Genomic DNA, 17,435 nt, shown 5'->3' on the forward strand with positions numbered 1-17,435 from the left:
TTACAATCTTTATTTATAAACTGTGAGTGTTTTATGGGAATCTTTTTGCTGTGATCAGTAGCCTATAATCTGGCCACTGCACGAGCGATCGCCCCAAGCAGTTCTCCTTTTATTATCACAGGAGAAACGCTCGGAGGCGGCAAACACATGAGAATCAATGTCGTCTGCCCGAGCCGAAGAAGCGCAGAGGCACGCTTCGGTAGTCAAGCAAAAGGACATTGTGATCTGGAGAGAGAGCGAGCGACAGGGACGCACCATCTCTCGCTTCTCAGCCAGATCAACACGCGAGCCCCACAATCATTGTGGGAGCTACCCCTTTGAAATAAACAAAGCGAACGCGAAGCACTTTAACCGTGAACATTCCACTGTGCTTGCAATCACCATGCTCAAACGCAAGGGCAGCATGCTCTTTCCCCAAACAAACAAAACAGTAGGCCTATCCAGTTCTGACATAGGACGAGAACATGGAGGGACACAGCTAGCGCTTAAGCCTGGTTCACACGGGACGATTTTAAAATTGTTGGCCGATTTTCCAAACTTGAGAGACCCCACACACGGCGATAAAAAATCACGGGTCTAATAGTTTTGGTCGTACAGTGTGTGGTGCGCAACCACATGGCAAAATCAACACATCTCACACAAACCGATTTGACTCCCGAGCATTCCCAGGTCAGGTTTGTAGTTTGTTTTTAACCCCCAAAAAAAACATTATCAAAAGAAAAGGCGATGATCAGAGAAGTGGAGACAACGCGAGCTACCGCCGCCTGTTTTGATTTTGTTTCCCGGTGCTTCCTCGCCGCCTCGTCACCTCGCTTACTGATTGGCTACACGCCACAGTCCACAGGCTGCGTGCTCGTTTGTCCCCGGGGGACACCACACACAAGGAGAAATCGGGCCAAAAAAATCCAACATGTTGGATATCCCCGATTTGAGATAGGAGTGGTCCCGACGTCCTTCCGAGCAGACGAGAGCAGTCTTAACACACCACACACAGCAGGAATATCTGATCAGATTACGTCATGGTACGGGCGTCACGGTTTAGTGCATACATTTACACGGAGAATACACGGTATAAAAATAAATAAAACTCGCGTGCAATTTAATTAATGTAATGCGGAACTACTGTTAGATACGCGGGTTCTTTAGGGACACCTAATCTGTAGCTCCGCCTTAGCTCTGAAGCAGACTGCGATGTAAAGATTGCTATGCTGGAATATGTTGAGAGAGAGGTGTGGGCGCGATCGAAAAGTCGTAAAGTGTTTACTTATATTTGTGCGTGTGCGTGCGTGTGTGTGTGTGTGTGAGGCGCGGCCGCGATCGAACAGTGGAAACATAAAAACATACTCCGTCATTTAGTTTATGCAGGACATCATTCAAACTGCAAAGTGTTTGTTACTGTTAATTACATTTTTAAGGAAAACAAATTAATCTGAAATGTAGCAGATTAATTTTCAATTCATTCAGGTACAATTACCAAACATATCAGGTATTTTTATGAATTGAATTAATGAACTAATTATATAAAACTATTGTCAGTGCAATACAAATAAACTGGTTCTATATGCCTTTACTTTATTAATAAAACTTATTTAAAATAAAATACAAGGCTTAAGACATTTATTTTTCTTTTGGTGGTCCAGCCTAAGACATGCACAAGTCTTCTGCATTTTTGTTTTGCTTTTGCCTCCATTGTACCGAACTCGTACCGAACCGTGATGTCTGAACCGAGGTATGAACCGAACCGTGACTTCTGTGTACCGTTCCACCCCTAAAAGAGAGTGCAGAGTTTTCAAAGAACAGTGGACCAACGATTATTTGTGAAGAATAACTTTAATTAAAACAAAGTATTAAGACTCGATTACAACTTTTGCAAACCACTAGTAAAGATAACAAATATGTGCCAGGAATCAAGTGTTGATATAGTAGTGTGGATATATTAGTGGGGATGGCTGTGCCAGGCTAGTAATCTCTACTACACAATGAGGCCTGCTGGTGGTCATTTTGGTCTGGGCCATACAATTCTATGTTATATAGCTGACCCGGCCCCCCATCACAGTCAGGAACGATAATGTGGCCCCCAGAGAAAAAAGTTTGGTGACCCCTGGTTTAGGTTACCATTAGCTTTTTCCTTCTGGGGACTGCAGGCTTCAAAATTTTAAAAGTTGTACTCACCTTTGATAACATCTTGATGGATAAAACATGCAAGTATAGGCTATCATAAACTTTTGTTGATCACAGAGCTTCTTTTTTTTTTTTTGCGATAATTTTGTAGAGGGAACCAGTGTAGTTGGCCTATAAAGTGACATACCTATACTACTATTATCATTTGTTTCATTTGATTTTTTCAGAGGCCCCTGTTGTGATTCAGTTGAAGCTGTGCTGCGATTGGTCGTCACTGCGCTGATGGGCGTGGCTGCTGCGGCTGCAGCTGTTCTTCTGGTCAATGACGTCAGAGCTTCAAGAGGTTAACAGGATAAAACAGATATTATAAATATTGTAACATATACTGGATTTTTAATAAATGATTAAGTAAAATATATGTGGTCTGTAAAATATGTGTGGTCTAATTGTTTAGTGATGGCAAAAAGAGGCTTTGCTTACCAGTGCTTTACTTTGAAATGGATCATAAAGTTAAATTAGGTTCATTACCCGAATCTGGTGTACAAGTGGTGGTACAACAAGTGCGCATTAAAGTCTTATCCATAAACTCTCTCCCCCTTGTTTTATCATCAACATACACAGCGAATTCTAACAGTAAACATACAGACCTTTTCAGGGGGACTGGTAAACTTTATATCCGTAAAACAACTCTGTTGTGTGTGCGCTCTAACTTTCATTTCTGGGTCATTCTACAGAAACGTCCAATTTTGGTAGGGCAAGATGTCTTAAAATTTATTTCTTTTTCTAACATTTAAACTTACACCACATTATTAGATTACCCTTTGACTTTATGAATATGCATAAATGACAGCTTAATGATTTTTTATATTTTTTGTGCATTTATTTAAATACCGCATGTACCATTTTTTTGTCACTGGTGTTACCTTACTTCTTTGACAATATTAAAGGTTTTTATGAAATATTATTTCTATTTTTTTTTTTTTTCAGCACATGTAGACAGAGTTACCGAAAGATTATTGTTTAAGATTAAGAAGATTGTTTTATTTATTTTAATCAGGTTTGTTAAAAGTGTGCTTGAATGAGGTTAGTTCATCTGCACTATGTATTTGCTATAAAAATGAAAATATTTGAAAACCAGTTAAAATCAAGTAATGATGCAATCCCTTAAATCTTAACTTTTGAGTGTAGCAGAATTAAATGGATGTAAAATTATCATCATTGTATTTAATGTGACAGAAAAAAAAGACAGTAACACACGACCAATGACACAATGAATCACCAATGGCATGCATAAGACCAAATATAATTATTCTTCAACTATAATTAAGTAGATGAGACTAAATTGTTACATTTGGCATATAATGTAAACGAATAGCTTTGAATAATCTATAAATGGGAGTCACTGGTGTTACACCAGTGACAGTAACCAGTGACAATTTTCATGAAAAATTAATTTTACAAAATGGCTGCTGCAAGTTATCAAACCACATGTTGTCATTCATGGTATACTAACTAAATTAAGTAGTTTAATCCATTTGTATTCTAGATTTTTACAATTCCCTAACAATAAAGTACTTTTCTTCATAGATATTCAGGAAATTGGAAGAAGGAAGTGTGAGGTCATCAGTGTGATTTTTATTTCAAAATAAGAGATATTTGTTTAACGATAACACCAGTGACACAACTCAGGGGACCACTACTTTCATTATAAATTGTATAATATTTATTCTGCATATCATTTACAGAATATATTTGATAGTTATGTATACATTATTGTATTTTAAATTGTGAAAAAATCTGTTATGGACCTCAAAATAAAACATTTTTCCTCTGTACATGACTGTGGGGATGAGCACTTCTGTGGTGCTTGGAATTCTATATAATTAATAAACAATCAAATATTGCCACATTGATGGCTCAAGAAGGTGTAATTGTTCAAATAACATTTTGTTTTATTTTAAAATGTAAAGAAATTGTAACCCTAAAGTGTTTTTTAAGTGTAATATTTCTGTATAGGCTAGGGACAGAAAAATGGACATTTCCATAGAATGACCCTTCTGCCGTGATCAGTTAGGCCTATCGTTCCGAAGACTGTAAGCTGGTTCACGAACAGTTGGTGCAGATAGATCCTCAAGTAACAACTTTTTAGCAAAGGCTGCTTTGTTGTTGGATCCTATAGTTCACAAAAGTAGTCTGGTGTAAAATGATTTGTGCAAACATAAGGCATCAGGGGCCGTATTCACAAAGAATTTTAAGGCTAAAAGTAGCTCCTAACTGGCGAATTTAGGAGCAACTCCTAAAAATAATGGGCGTGTCACTCGTAACTTTAGGACTCCTAATTTTTTTGACTAAGAGTAATTCACAAAGCATTTTAGCCCTAAAAGTAGCACCTAAGCCTGGGACAGCTTAAAAGAAGTCGAGAGGACTCCTAACTCACTAAGACCTAATCACAAACCGCTTTTTGTGGCATTTCACGTTGCGATGTTTTGAAATGCGTGCGCGGCGGCTACAGGAGCTTCCAATCGCGAGGGAACAATTTTGCATTGTAGGCATAACTAGGGATGCAATAACGCCACCAACAACAACCAAAACTAGGCTACTCATTCATTGCATGTAAACTAATTGTAACGTTTGATTGTGAATCAAATTAAAATGTTCTTCTCTTTGCAAACGTAGGCAGAGGCATATAGTGACAGATTAATTCAATAACGTTGCAAAGATATTGCATCAATCCATATGTTTCATTAGGCTACTAGGCTATTTGTTTTTCCTTACTCTTTATTAATTTAGGCTATTTATTCAGTTATTCATCATCTTCGTCCTTCGCACTACTTGTGTAGCGCACGCATTCTCAGACCTGTCACCTGTCAATCATCATCGTAGGGGAGGGGTTTGGAATCATTCCCGCGTTACAGTCATCAGCCAATCAAGGTGGTCACTTCAGTCAAGCTCGTGCATGAGTAATGACGTCATCCATAGCAACAAAGACTCACTCTTAGTTTAGGAGTTGTCATTTTTCTTTACTAAGAGTAGGTCTGAAAGGCGTTGTGAATAACTTTTAAGAGAAAACTCCTAGCTAAAATCTTTTAGTGCGATTTAGGAGTACTCCTAGTGGTAAGATAAAATGCTTTGTGAATACGGCCCCTGAATAAAACAAATCTACTAATTTATAAAAAAAGCCCTGGATGTATTTTTATCATTATAGGGTGGTTGTGTAAACACACTGCCAAGACACATTTATGTTCAAACAACCATGTAAAAGTGGATTTTGCATAATAGGTGCCCTTTAATGCCATCTGTAAGAGCCATTATGCTCTATTTAAATGTCTGTTGTAGTTCCACTGGAGATCTGGGGCCGTATGTATAAAGCCACTCAGAGTAAAATTTTAGTCTTAAGTCTCTCAAAATTCTAAGAATGACGTCACTTTACTTTTATTCCTAGACTTAAAAATAAGTGTGATTCATAAAGGTTCCTAAGTGTCAAGACTAGGTCTCAGCTTCTAAATTACTTAAGAGAGCTGAAGAGGTCTCCTAACCTAGTTAGGAGTAACAAGATGGCCACAGAGAGGAGGAGGCCACGCACTTTTCAATGAAAATATGATGTATTGGAGTTACAGTAAATGATGACGGAGTTGATCAAACAATAAAAGTTTGATCATCAAGGGATCCTTTTTTGAACTGACTTTTAAGAAATTTTATAGCAATGAAATTAAAGGAAAGTAGTAATAATTACATTGTTGCTGACTGGAAAAAAGCAGCAGTGCACCGGTGATGACTTGAGCTCATCAGTCCACTGTAAGCAGGGTCTCAATAGCACTATTGTGGCACTGACCACATCAAATACAGTAGTGGCTAAAAGTGATGTGCGGAGTTTTTATTTTTAATTTTTTAATGACCCTACAAGTTTGCTTAAACCATCAAAATATGAGGAAAATGGTGTTTTGTTCTTCCCTCATATTTTACAATATTTGAAATATATATATATAAAAATAAACTTAGTGAAGATATTTATCTGACTAAATTATTTCAAGTCGCTTTTTAGAATACAGATGTTATCTGATCTAATAAAAAAATATATAAAAAACAAACTTAAAATATTACATACAAATATATACAAAGCAAATAGAATTCTTATATTATCACATCATTTTAGGATGTTTTTTATAATTCATATTATTCTAGCATAATGTAGCATGATCGACAGTGTATTAGCCTATACAGGAAGCTGCCAAACATTTCATTGGTTACTTACATAACCCTTTCGCGCGCTGGATGACGCACAGTGTGTAAGAACCTATTTTTTTACAGTCTATGGTAAGAACCAGGAAGCCGCATTTTGATGTAGACTATCCAGGCGTCAACGATAACCTAACTATAGTAGGCAAATCTCTTTTGATTTGAATTTCAGTTTTTTGCGATTTCTGGGAATATAACACAGGTAGGCTAATTATAACCATTTAAGTAAGATTATATTTGAAAGCCGTAATTTTAACATTTAATTAGACAGACTTAAGGATGTAGGCTATTAGCAATCACAGATCATTGCCTATCTTTTAGCAACTTTTAATTTGAACTTATAACAAACATCACAAAAAACAGTTATATTAAATGTTACATTTCCATTCGTGGCTATTCAATGTAAAACAATTTCAGATAGCCCAAGCCTACTATTTCTATGTGAATAGCGCGCTGTTGTCGACTGCATGTGCAGCAGGTGTGTTCAGACGTGCAGGAGGCATTGTTCAAAGTACTATAATAATGTAACAAATGAATATATCATTTAAGTGATCTTTCGTTATAAGTGAGGACCCAACACCGAAAGTAGCCTATCGATTCTTCGAGATCGGTCCGCCCATCCCCGAGTTTCATTTTCATGAAAACATGCAAAGTTTTAGGCTGCTGGCCTAGGCCTATATTTTTTAATAGGCTATTTATATTATTAGAGACAAAGTTGTAACTAAACAGTGAAGACTGGGAGGGAATGCACAGACAGAGTAGGCTATGTGTATACGTTACAGTTTTAAATATATTGCATTTCTCTAGTGGCTACACAAAGTGCAATATCCTAATCAGACTAAAACATGAAACATTGATAATGTTCTTAAAGCAAGCACATTTAAACACCAGTAAAAGAAAAGAAAAAGTAATTGGAGTGTCTATTTACGTTACGTTGTTGGTAGAAACTATTTACACTGACTCCAACCAACAATGTCTCATTTTGACAAGTATTATGTTATCAGCCGCAGTGGCGTAGGGAGTAAGGTGCGCAGTTGATACCTTTAACACGATCGACCCGAGTTCGAATCCGCCTTTTGCCGAACTCCTTCTTCCTTTTCCCAACGCATATCAGATTGGAAAGGCATTTATTTTCAATAAAAAAGTGGAATTAAAGTGTCTTGTTATTTAACAATAAAGTGTTTAGTGGGTAGGGTTAGGGGGGTATGTGTAGTGAGGGATTTATTGTCCCAACAAGGCATCATTTATTTAATAAATATATAATTTACACTCAATGTGTTATTATTGCATACTGTTTTATTATGTACTAACATACTGTGGTGCAAATATTTAACTACTATTTACACCTATTGCAAAGAAAATACTGCTATATTTACATAGTATATATATATATATATATATATATATATATATATATATATATATATATATATATATAATATTCTCTTAGTGTAAGCATATCACTAAGAAAATACAGCTATTTTCACTTATTGGAAATAGCTGCTGCCGAAACTAATTCTTCAGTGTACTCCTGCTATTATTTAAGGAGCTCAGGTTTTCACAAGCACAGATTCATGTTTATGAATCTTTAGTTGGAATGTGTGTGTTTTTTTGTAAATGTTAATACATTTTCAAAATGTTTAATGATCAAATGATTTAATCACATTTTTTTTTTCATTGACAATCAGAGTAAAATTTACTGAGATTATCTAAACACAAAAACGGACTAAAAAACTATGTAAAGATTAACACTGTGATAATCACTGCAAAGAAATAAGAAAATAAGTAATAATGCTTCTCAGTGCCTGAATTTCAAGTGTTTAACATCTTTTGACAGATTTGAATGAGTATTTGAAGATCCATGGCATTCCAGCCCCAGGTAGTTTCGGTTCCAGTTCCAGCAGTACCTAGAAAAACAGACCCCATAATAAAATGTATCATAGACAACAGGGCAGAGAGACTTCGGAAATTGTTAAAAGGTAGAGATATTAATGGTTTGTACTCTTCTGAGGACTGGGATGATGATGTTACACCATTGACAGCAGCAGTTATATGCAGAAATGAAGAAATCTACTCGTATCTTCTTGAAGAGTCGGCTGATCCTAACAAACCCTCAACATATGGACAAACACCTCTACATTATTCTTCTTTAAATGGAGTGCCATTGAGTATTGTGGAAAGATTACTTGCAGCAAAAGCAAACCCAGATGGACATGGATTACACATTTTTACTCCATTGCAGTACGCTGTTTATCATGACCGTGAAGACATTGTGAAAGCACTTATAAAGGCTGGAGCTTCACCTGGAAGAAACTATGGGGTGGATCCAGAACTTGATAAAAAGGTGGAGAAAATGATCTGTCAACTATATTCACAGGGTGAAGTGTCTGACAAAGTACATATATCTTTCTCTTTTGCTTTAAAAACAAAAACCCAGACAGAAATTTACAGAGACTTTAAGGAACATTTCTTTGAAGAGGATCCTTTTGTTGCTTTGATTTATTTTGAGCTCTACTATCGTTTATTTGGTCTTGATGCAAAGGAAAGTGCCATCCAGTGGTTAAAAGACACAAAGAGTGCAGACAGATACATTAAGGGACTCATCAGGCGCTTCCCAAGAATCCCTCAGGAAAACTTTCCGATTGTACTGAACTGCTTAAATATTGCTGTGTGTGTCAGTGAAAGCATCTCGTCTCAGGTATTCAGTGGGCTTGTGCCAATTCTAACAATCAGTCTTCAGCGCTATGAAAATGCACAAATAAAAAACGTAATTGATATGATACTTAATATACTCATTGTCATGATGGAGAAGGCGTCTAAACAGATACTGAGTACAAACATTTCTGTCTATGAGAAGTTATGCAAAAGTCTATTGCCTCTCACACATTCTGATTATTCATGTCAAATTAGACTTTGGACCTATCTAGTGTTAGCCATTATAAATGACTTTGCTCCAGAACTTGTTGCATTGTGTGGATTGTCTTCCATCCCAGAGATGATGCTTATAAAAGCAGAGACATTGATTGATGAAGTTAGGAAAAAAAAGCTGCAAAAGTTGGATGAATCACTGAGACATCCAGCAGGCTCAAGTGCAGTGGATAGTTTATGTGAGGAGACTGATGCTCTATCAACAAGCAGAAAGAAGAAAAAGAAGAAGAAAAAGAAGAAAAAAATCCAGCAAGAAGTGGGATCACAAGAAGGTGAGCTGCAAGATAAAGAGGAACCGTATCTAGACACTGTCGTGAAATCCATTGAGGAATCAAACTCAAGTGTGGAGTCATTCACACCGCCTGCCAAGAGCTCAAATATCTCAAAAAGGTGGGTACAGACCAGCCATCGTTGGAGGCCTAAGCTTAAGAAACTAGCTAACATGGATATTAGCAATAAAAATAGGCTGAGAAACCTTACTCTTGTTCCTAGTGATGAATTTCTGATTGCTAGGGGAAGTAATGGAACAGAAGTTTTCCTTGGACTGAGGGATGACGGCACAGAAGTGGCTGTGAAACGAATGACTAAGTTTAATTACCAAGTCCTCAAAAATGAGGAGGAATTTCTACGACTTCCACAGCTTGATAGTCCCTCCATTGTGCGATATGTGGACTTTACAGAAGATGAGCATTTTGGATATCTTGCTCTTCAGCTTTGTGAGTACACACTGGAGGAATATATCCAAGATCATTTACCAGATGAAAACACTGAGAGAAGTTTAGTTCAGAAGAAGCTGGTGAAGGAAGTTCTCTGCAGCTTACAGGTTTTACACCAACCGAAAACCAAAGTGCTTCATCGAGACATCAAACCCCAGAATGTTCTGATTGGTAGGAGTTAAACCTGATTAATTAAAATGATCAGATTTTTTTCTTCTTCCATTAATTTGAATTTTTTTTTTTTGTAATAGACATAAATGGAAAAGCTAGATTGGCTGATTTTGGCATTAGTCGTCGATTGAACCTAAGCCAAACAACTTTACGAACAGGCATTGCTGGAACTAGATGCTGGAAGGCAAAGGAGACCCTAGATGAGGAGGTCAACATTGGGTACAAGAGGAGCTCTGACATTCAGGTAGTCTCTCCTTTCTTTTAAGTCAACAATATTGTTTTTAATAGAACTAAATTAAATAATTAAAAATATATTATTAGAAATTCAATTATTGACTTAAATACACAATTATAAATACAATTAATTTAAATTGTACTTGATAAATTCTAAACTTAACACTGTAACTTGTTTGAAGGTTGCTGGGATGTTAGTGTACTACATTCTCTCTAGAGGACACCATCCGTTTGGTAAAGGTCCATTTTGTGAAGTCAACATTCTACAAGGAAGATACTCACTGGAACATCTGGATGATGATGTAGCGAAAGATCTCGTCGAGTGGATGATCAATGAAACTCCAGAGGAGAGACCAACAGTGGAGCAAACCCTTGCACACCCCTTCTTCTGGACTGATGAAAGGTAGAAAATTACATGGATTTGGCAATGACATTTATCAGTCTAAAAAAGCCAGAAAGGTTCAGTACTACTTATAGTACTTGCTTAATATGATTTTATATTAAATGAAGAGGAAATTTCATCCACTGTAGATACTTTTTTTATCATCTGAAGAGATTGTGCTGTTTTTGAAATCCTGTCAGGAGAGTGGAGTATTTGAAAAAAGTGGGGAACCAGAATGAGACCGAAAACTGTCGTAATGTTGATGAGGAGCTCCTTCATGCCATTGAAGAATACACTGAGGGGAAAAACTTTTCTGAATGGAAAACTAAAGTGAGTCTAACTCTGTGCAGACATATTCAAACATACTTATATACATATGTAAATATAAACATTTTAAATATAATTAAATAAATGAAAATAGTAACAACTTAAAGAATCTGATTTCATGTCTTCAAGATTTTCCTTGTTACAAATCATTTGTATGTAGTTCATGGCCTGCTTTACTTAAAATAAAGTAAAGCAAAAGTAATAAAGTAAATATTTCTTTTGTCAGTTGCCGCCTGAGATTGTCCAGAAACTGGATGGTAAGAAGAAAGGCTATCCTGAGAACACACTGGGCCTGCTGCGTTTTATACGCAACCTTCACGAGCATTAGTGAGTTACATGTGACACACATTTGTTAAATAATTTAGTGTTTTTGTGTGTCAGACCATGTTTTTTGGTGTCTCTTTTCTCTACATAGTCCAGAAGACGCAGAGAGCATCAACCTGATGGATTCATTCCCTGATCTCTTTGGGAGTGTGTTCAGGTTTGCAAAGGAGAGAGGATGGAACTCCAGGGCGAGTCTGAAAAAGTTCTTCAGCTCAGTTCCACAGATTTGATTGTTGTTATTTTTAAATGTACATTGATTTTGAATTGAAATGAGGCCCTGACATCTGAAAAACACTGACTGATAAAAAATGTCAGTAGTACATTTTTAAACAGGGTAATTTCAGTTCTTCCTTTATTCTTGCGGAAAATATGTAAATATCTGTTACACACAGTAACCCAGTGCACATCTACACAGAATGGTTGAGTGAACCTCAATGGCAATTCCTCGGCTGGCACAGCAAACCCTAAAACTTTCAAAAGTTTTAAATTGAATTTGACAAAAAAAAATAATAATAATAATAACAATAATATATATATATATATATATATATATATATATATATATATATATATATATATATATATATATATATCAATACACACACACACACACACATATATATATATATAAGTAACTTTATATATATAAGTCTTCATATATACAGTATATATATATATATATATATATATATATATACTGTATATATGAAGACTTCAGATGCAAAAGCCTCTAAGTGCCATCTGAAATTTTCTTCCAAAATTATCATTTTTATCAAGCTTGTATGTTTATGTTCAGTTATTTTAATGGCAATGAAAATTACCTATTAAAAAACTTTAATCAAACAACCCACCATGAATTGCAGCAGTCAGTTATCAGTTTATCAATGTGAAACTTCCCACTAACCAACTCAAACTTTGTCCTTTTCTAATCATACTGTAAATATATAACATAGGAATATTAATGTCGTTCTGTCCATTTTTTCATTTTCTTCATTTTATCTTTCGGTAAGCCTTTCGATAGTTTACTTTAGACACTACTAACTATAAGAAACTTTGCAACTACATCAGCTATCAGTCATTAGAGTATTAGAAGTTTGTCTGCTTAATTTCTGCTAACTTTTTATTTTGATGCTCCCCAACAAACACTACTTACTATAAGTAACATTTCAAATACATGTCAACTTATTCTCCTAACCCTAACCCTAATCTAACAGTCTACTAATACTCTAATAAGAGTTAGCTGACATGTAGTTGGAAATTAATGAGAGTTAGTTGACATGCAAAGTTACTTATATTTAGTAGAATGTGTAAAGTGGACTGAAATGAAGTGTAGGTCTAACCCATCTTTGAAAAATCCTACAATTGTCTCTTCAGTGTTGCAGATAAAACTGGTTTGACTCTTACTTATTTTAAACTTTGCTTAAGGAGAACTTTGGACAAGTGTGGTTTGAGCAACCGTAAAAGGCAAAGCTTCGATGATAACAGCTAACTCAACACACAGGACTGCAGCACGGAGCAGGGGAGCAGTTATCTATCCCATTGTTATATTATTTTAACATATATTTTCTAATCCTTTTGTTATTGTTAAACTAATGCAGAACATGTGGTCTACGCAATTCTGTGAACCCCTAAATAAGATATAGTTTTTACTCTTTACTTTTTATATTTTAAATGTACAGTATGGTGAATTCAACAAATTGTCGAACACATTGTTTTGTTCAGGTGATCCTGTAATAAATTACATGTTCTTTCAGGTGTGAGAACGAGGAAGTGCGTATAGTTTCATTTCCACGCAAATCTGAAGAGTGTTTGTAACGCCATTACACTCAAAAAGTACGAAACTATTGTGCGTAAGTATTCTTTTTATTTGTCGTTGTTACAGGCTACTCGAGTATTGTTTCTTGTTTTTAATCAAGTTTTGTTTGTTTTAAACTTTAAAGAATGAATGTGTGTTAAGACACAAAGTGACTTTACTATTTCCTTAACGCATCACAAACAGAGCACATTTGCCTCTTTAAAATCGGATGCAGTGATGACCAGCAAAATATTTAAAGGCTATATTAATTGATGATATCAACAATGAATAGTTAATAAAAGTGGACGTGCCAGTCATAAAGCAGACTTTAAAGTCCTAACCTGTATTTAGAGCCCGATACAGATGTGTGAGGACCCTATTAGAATTGCTCCTTTTATTTTAAATGTTATTTACTGGCACAAATAAAAAATGCATATTTATGTAAGTGCAACATCCGTTTAATTCAATTTATTCGCTATGCCTGGGGAAACAAAAATGTTGTTCCCATGATACTGAAAGATGTGGCTGGCTCTATTTTAAATAAAACTGAATCTATTACACACTAATCTAAATTGCTATGTTCTATGTTTCTATGAAATTGACAATTTCATATAGGCCTAATGAATTACAATCTTTTTTTTGTAAAACTAAAATTTTAATCGTATTGCTATAGCTGTTGGTTGAACAGGTAATCAAAATAAAACTCACAATGTCATAGGAAAAGGTCAATTATATGAAGGTAGATTTCAACAGAAAGGATGACAAAAATGTATAAAATGTATTGATTGCAATATTGACAGCCTATGGTGCTGTCACAGGATGAACGAACGACTCAAACCCAAAACTAATTATTGCTGTTTCTGGTACAGAACCTAGGATGTTGTGCATGTGCGGTCAACAAAAATTGAATGAATCACTCTCTGAGACAACTCGTTGTTCTTGTGTCAAAATGAATGAATTGTTCATGATCGACCTATTTGAAGAAAGACCGTGGAAAGAAAGATGCATTTCTTTGAAAGATGCATACATTACAAAAGAGGAAAGGTCAGAGGAATATCACTGGAAAAAGAAGGGTTATGATCAGGCAAGAGCTTTAGGATCCGCAATAATATTAGAGAACACTTTCCAGCACTAGAGAGACAGAAGCGGGAAGGCCTGAAAACAGTTGTAGGTTGTGTTGTTTCTGCTCCATATGTGAGTAACTTTGGTTTTAGTAATCTATTGCTTGTATACTCTTGTATGTTCATTTTTTGTTCTTGTCATTAGTTTGTCAGCTTCAGCTATGATAAAGAGACATCCAATCTTGCATTGCATTTTTGTGCATTTTAAGGGTGGAGCAGATGGATGGATCTTTCAGATGGATCCCCTTTGAAGTCCACATGAAATCAAAATTGACCATATTTACTTTGTTTGACTTTTACTTTATTTACCTTGAATCTTTAATCAAAATCTGAAAATGCCCCTCCCCTCTGCTTTGGAGGACCTTCCCTGATGACGTATGTTTGACGGCTTGGTTTGGGAAACGCTTAACCACTCCCCTCAAACCGTTAGTCTGTTATGAGCAGAGATGGAGAGGAGGAGCGCTAGAGTAAAACCCTGCCCTCTGTTCAATATTCCGTTTCACTAGGAAATACGTCACAACACTGGAGAAAAGTCGTTTGCAACTTCCGGTTCACGCAGACTTTAAGGGAGGGGTGTGTTTGTTTAGATTGATTTCAAATATCAACAGTGTTTCTCAGATATCAATTACTGCACCTTTAAGTACTAGTGATATAAATGTTGAATGTCTGACTTATTTTGACAACAAGTGTGTGAAAATAAGAACCTCTTTTCCATATTTTGCAAGCTGGGATACAGAGAGAAGAACACAACCCTAAATAATTATTGCAGCCTGCTAAAGCATGATAGCTATTAATGTTCCTTTAAGTCTTATAAAAACTCAATAAAGAACAACTATTACTTGATAATGTCCTTATTCATTCCAGTTTTAGCTTAATCTCATATGCAAAAATATAATTTTAATTTTGTAAATCATGACTTGTTTTTTGAATGTTAGGCATATGTTTTTGAAAACTATTGTAAATAAATGCGTATATGAACACTGATTAGCATTTGATTAATAATTAATAAAGTACATTTTTAAATATATGCTGTTTATAAAATTACATCACTCTTGGTTTCTGACAAAAAGAATGAAAATGGTTAGTTTTCAGAAAGGGGGTGGGGGGATGTTTCATCAATGATGCAGGTGATATTAAAGATTACATTGAATTATGCCATAATAAACATTACTGGTTCAAGACAAATGGATTAAACTGGCTGAAGGCCTGCATTCATTTTCGTTATAAGCATTATAGGCTGATCAAAAGCTTGTTTTTTCTGCTTCATTTGGTGCATTTAACAAATACTGAAAAAGAATTACAAAGCACATAGAATTATTTCAGTGTGTTAATTTTGATGTTTCATTTTTATCCATATTATACTAGCATAATGTAGCATGATCGACAGTGTATTATACAGGAAGCTGCCAAACATTTCATTGGTTACTTTTTTTTTTTCTTTTTTTTTTTCATTGGTTACTTCCCCCAACCCCCCCCCCCCCACCACTCCCCCCCCCACCACCCCCCACCACCCCCCACCACCCCCCACCACCCCCCACCACCACCACCAGGAAGACCTTACCTCTTTTTTCTTTTTCTTTTTTTTTTGTCGGACACCATCCAGGGGCACGTTCAAGTTCAAAACGGTGCGCAACGTTTTGCTACGGTTTCCGGGTTGAACGTCATGTTTCCTGGACGGCGTGCACCGGTGTGCAACGGGGTTTGAGATACGTTTTCTCTTGTTTGGTGGGTGTGTCAGAACTGCAGTCTAATCAGCAGCAACATGTATATAAAGCACGCGGTATTAAAGTGAACTCGCACAATGGGTTCAAGGAAAGTCATTTACAAATGTGTTCGATGCAACAACTGAGGATATTAGAAGACATGTTTGTCGTAAGTTTTATTGTAAAAATATAGGATATCAACATAATGATGTAGTTGTTTATATTTTTAGCTTCATTGTAAGTGTATGACATTTGGTATAGAAATAAACAATGGTAATTAAGTGCTTTTCCTAAAAATGAAAGAAAATACAGGGTATTAAAACAGTATGAACTACAAATAAAGTCAGTATGTGAGGCTAAATAGATGTGTTTTAGTCTGAATTAGGTAAGATGTGTGCTTCCATTTCAGTTTCAGCAATCCCTTCACTCGATTGGGATGTTCTCTTTTGTTCTGGGCGGCAAGTGCAGTAACTGTAACATCGGGCATATTTTGTAGTATTAAACACATATTTATACCGACTTCATCAGGCTCAGAAAATTCTTCACAAAGAACACAAAGAATGGCCTTCTCAGCTGCCATAGTTGCAACTCTTGAGTCATCAGAACAGTGTGTTCAACGCATCACCGTTTCTGTTTAAAAAACGTTGTGCAACGTTTTGTCGGGGCTGAACGCAGCCCTGGTATCAACGAGAAATATACCAATACCAATAATCTCTCTTTTAGTCAAATCTCTTTTGATTTGATTTTTGATTAATTTTTTTGCGATTTCTGGGAATAAAACAGGTAGGCTAATTATAACCATTTAAGCAAGATTATATTTGAAAGCCATAATTTTTAAATCATTTATCAGCAATCACAGATAATTGCCTATCTTTGAGCAACTTTTAATTTGAACATAACAAATATCATAGGCTACAAACCAGTTTATTAAATGTCACATTTCCATTTGTTGTAAAACAATATCGACTGCATGTACAGCAGGTGTGTTCAGACGTGCAGGAGGCATTGCAGGCCTACAAACTACTGTAGGCCTATAATATTGTAACAAATGAATTTATAATTTAAGTGAGGAACTTTCGTTAAGTAAGAACCCATCACCGAAAGTAGCCTATCGATTCTGATCCAGATCGGTCCGCCCATCCCCGAGTTTAATTTTCATGAAAACATGCAAACTAGTAATGCTGCGTTCACAGCAAACGCGAATAGAGCGTAAAATTCACGTCTATGCCATGACAACATATTGACAGACTTTGAAGATTTTCATCTAATCACAAAAACGGACTAAAAAACTATGTAAAGATGATCACTGTGTCTCTTATCAATGTAAATAAATAAGAAAATAAGTAATAATCTACTCAGTGCCTGAATTTCAAGTGT

The 17,435-nt window shown here is 35.8% G+C and overlaps 1 protein-coding gene across 1 annotated transcript; it reads left to right on the forward strand.

The window, feature by feature from the left end:
- The first annotated feature begins 6,444 nt into the window (after window positions 1-6,444).
- On the forward strand, window positions 6,445-11,979 carry LOC311294948 (uncharacterized protein). Its single transcript, XM_084416067.1, has 7 exons — window positions 6,445-6,559; window positions 8,195-10,172; window positions 10,253-10,416; window positions 10,589-10,809; window positions 10,989-11,118; window positions 11,342-11,442; window positions 11,531-11,979. The coding sequence occupies exons 2-7, from the start codon at window positions 8,219-8,221 to the stop codon at window positions 11,667-11,669; spliced, it is 2,709 nt and encodes a 902-aa protein (XP_084272193.1). The 5' UTR covers window positions 6,445-6,559; window positions 8,195-8,218; the 3' UTR covers window positions 11,670-11,979.
- Window positions 11,980-17,435: the final 5,456 nt, after the last annotated feature.

The sequence above is a fragment of the Rutilus rutilus genome (assembly GCF_951802725.1).
Source record: "Rutilus rutilus genome assembly, chromosome: 8".
NCBI classification, from domain to species: Eukaryota; Metazoa; Chordata; class Actinopteri; order Cypriniformes; family Leuciscidae; genus Rutilus; species Rutilus rutilus.

Excerpts from the sequence above, each read along its gene's own strand:
- LOC311294948 (XM_084416067.1), top strand. The coding sequence starts at position 8,219 with ATGGCATTCCAGCCCCAGGTAGTTTCGGTTCCAGTTCCAGCAGTACCT. Across the intron at positions 10,173-10,252 it reads ACCCCAGAATGTTCTGATTG|ACATAAATGGAAAAGCTAGA; the intron begins GTAGGAGTTAAA and ends TTTTTGTAATAG. Across the intron at positions 11,443-11,530 it reads CGCAACCTTCACGAGCATTA|TCCAGAAGACGCAGAGAGCA; the intron begins GTGAGTTACATG and ends TTCTCTACATAG.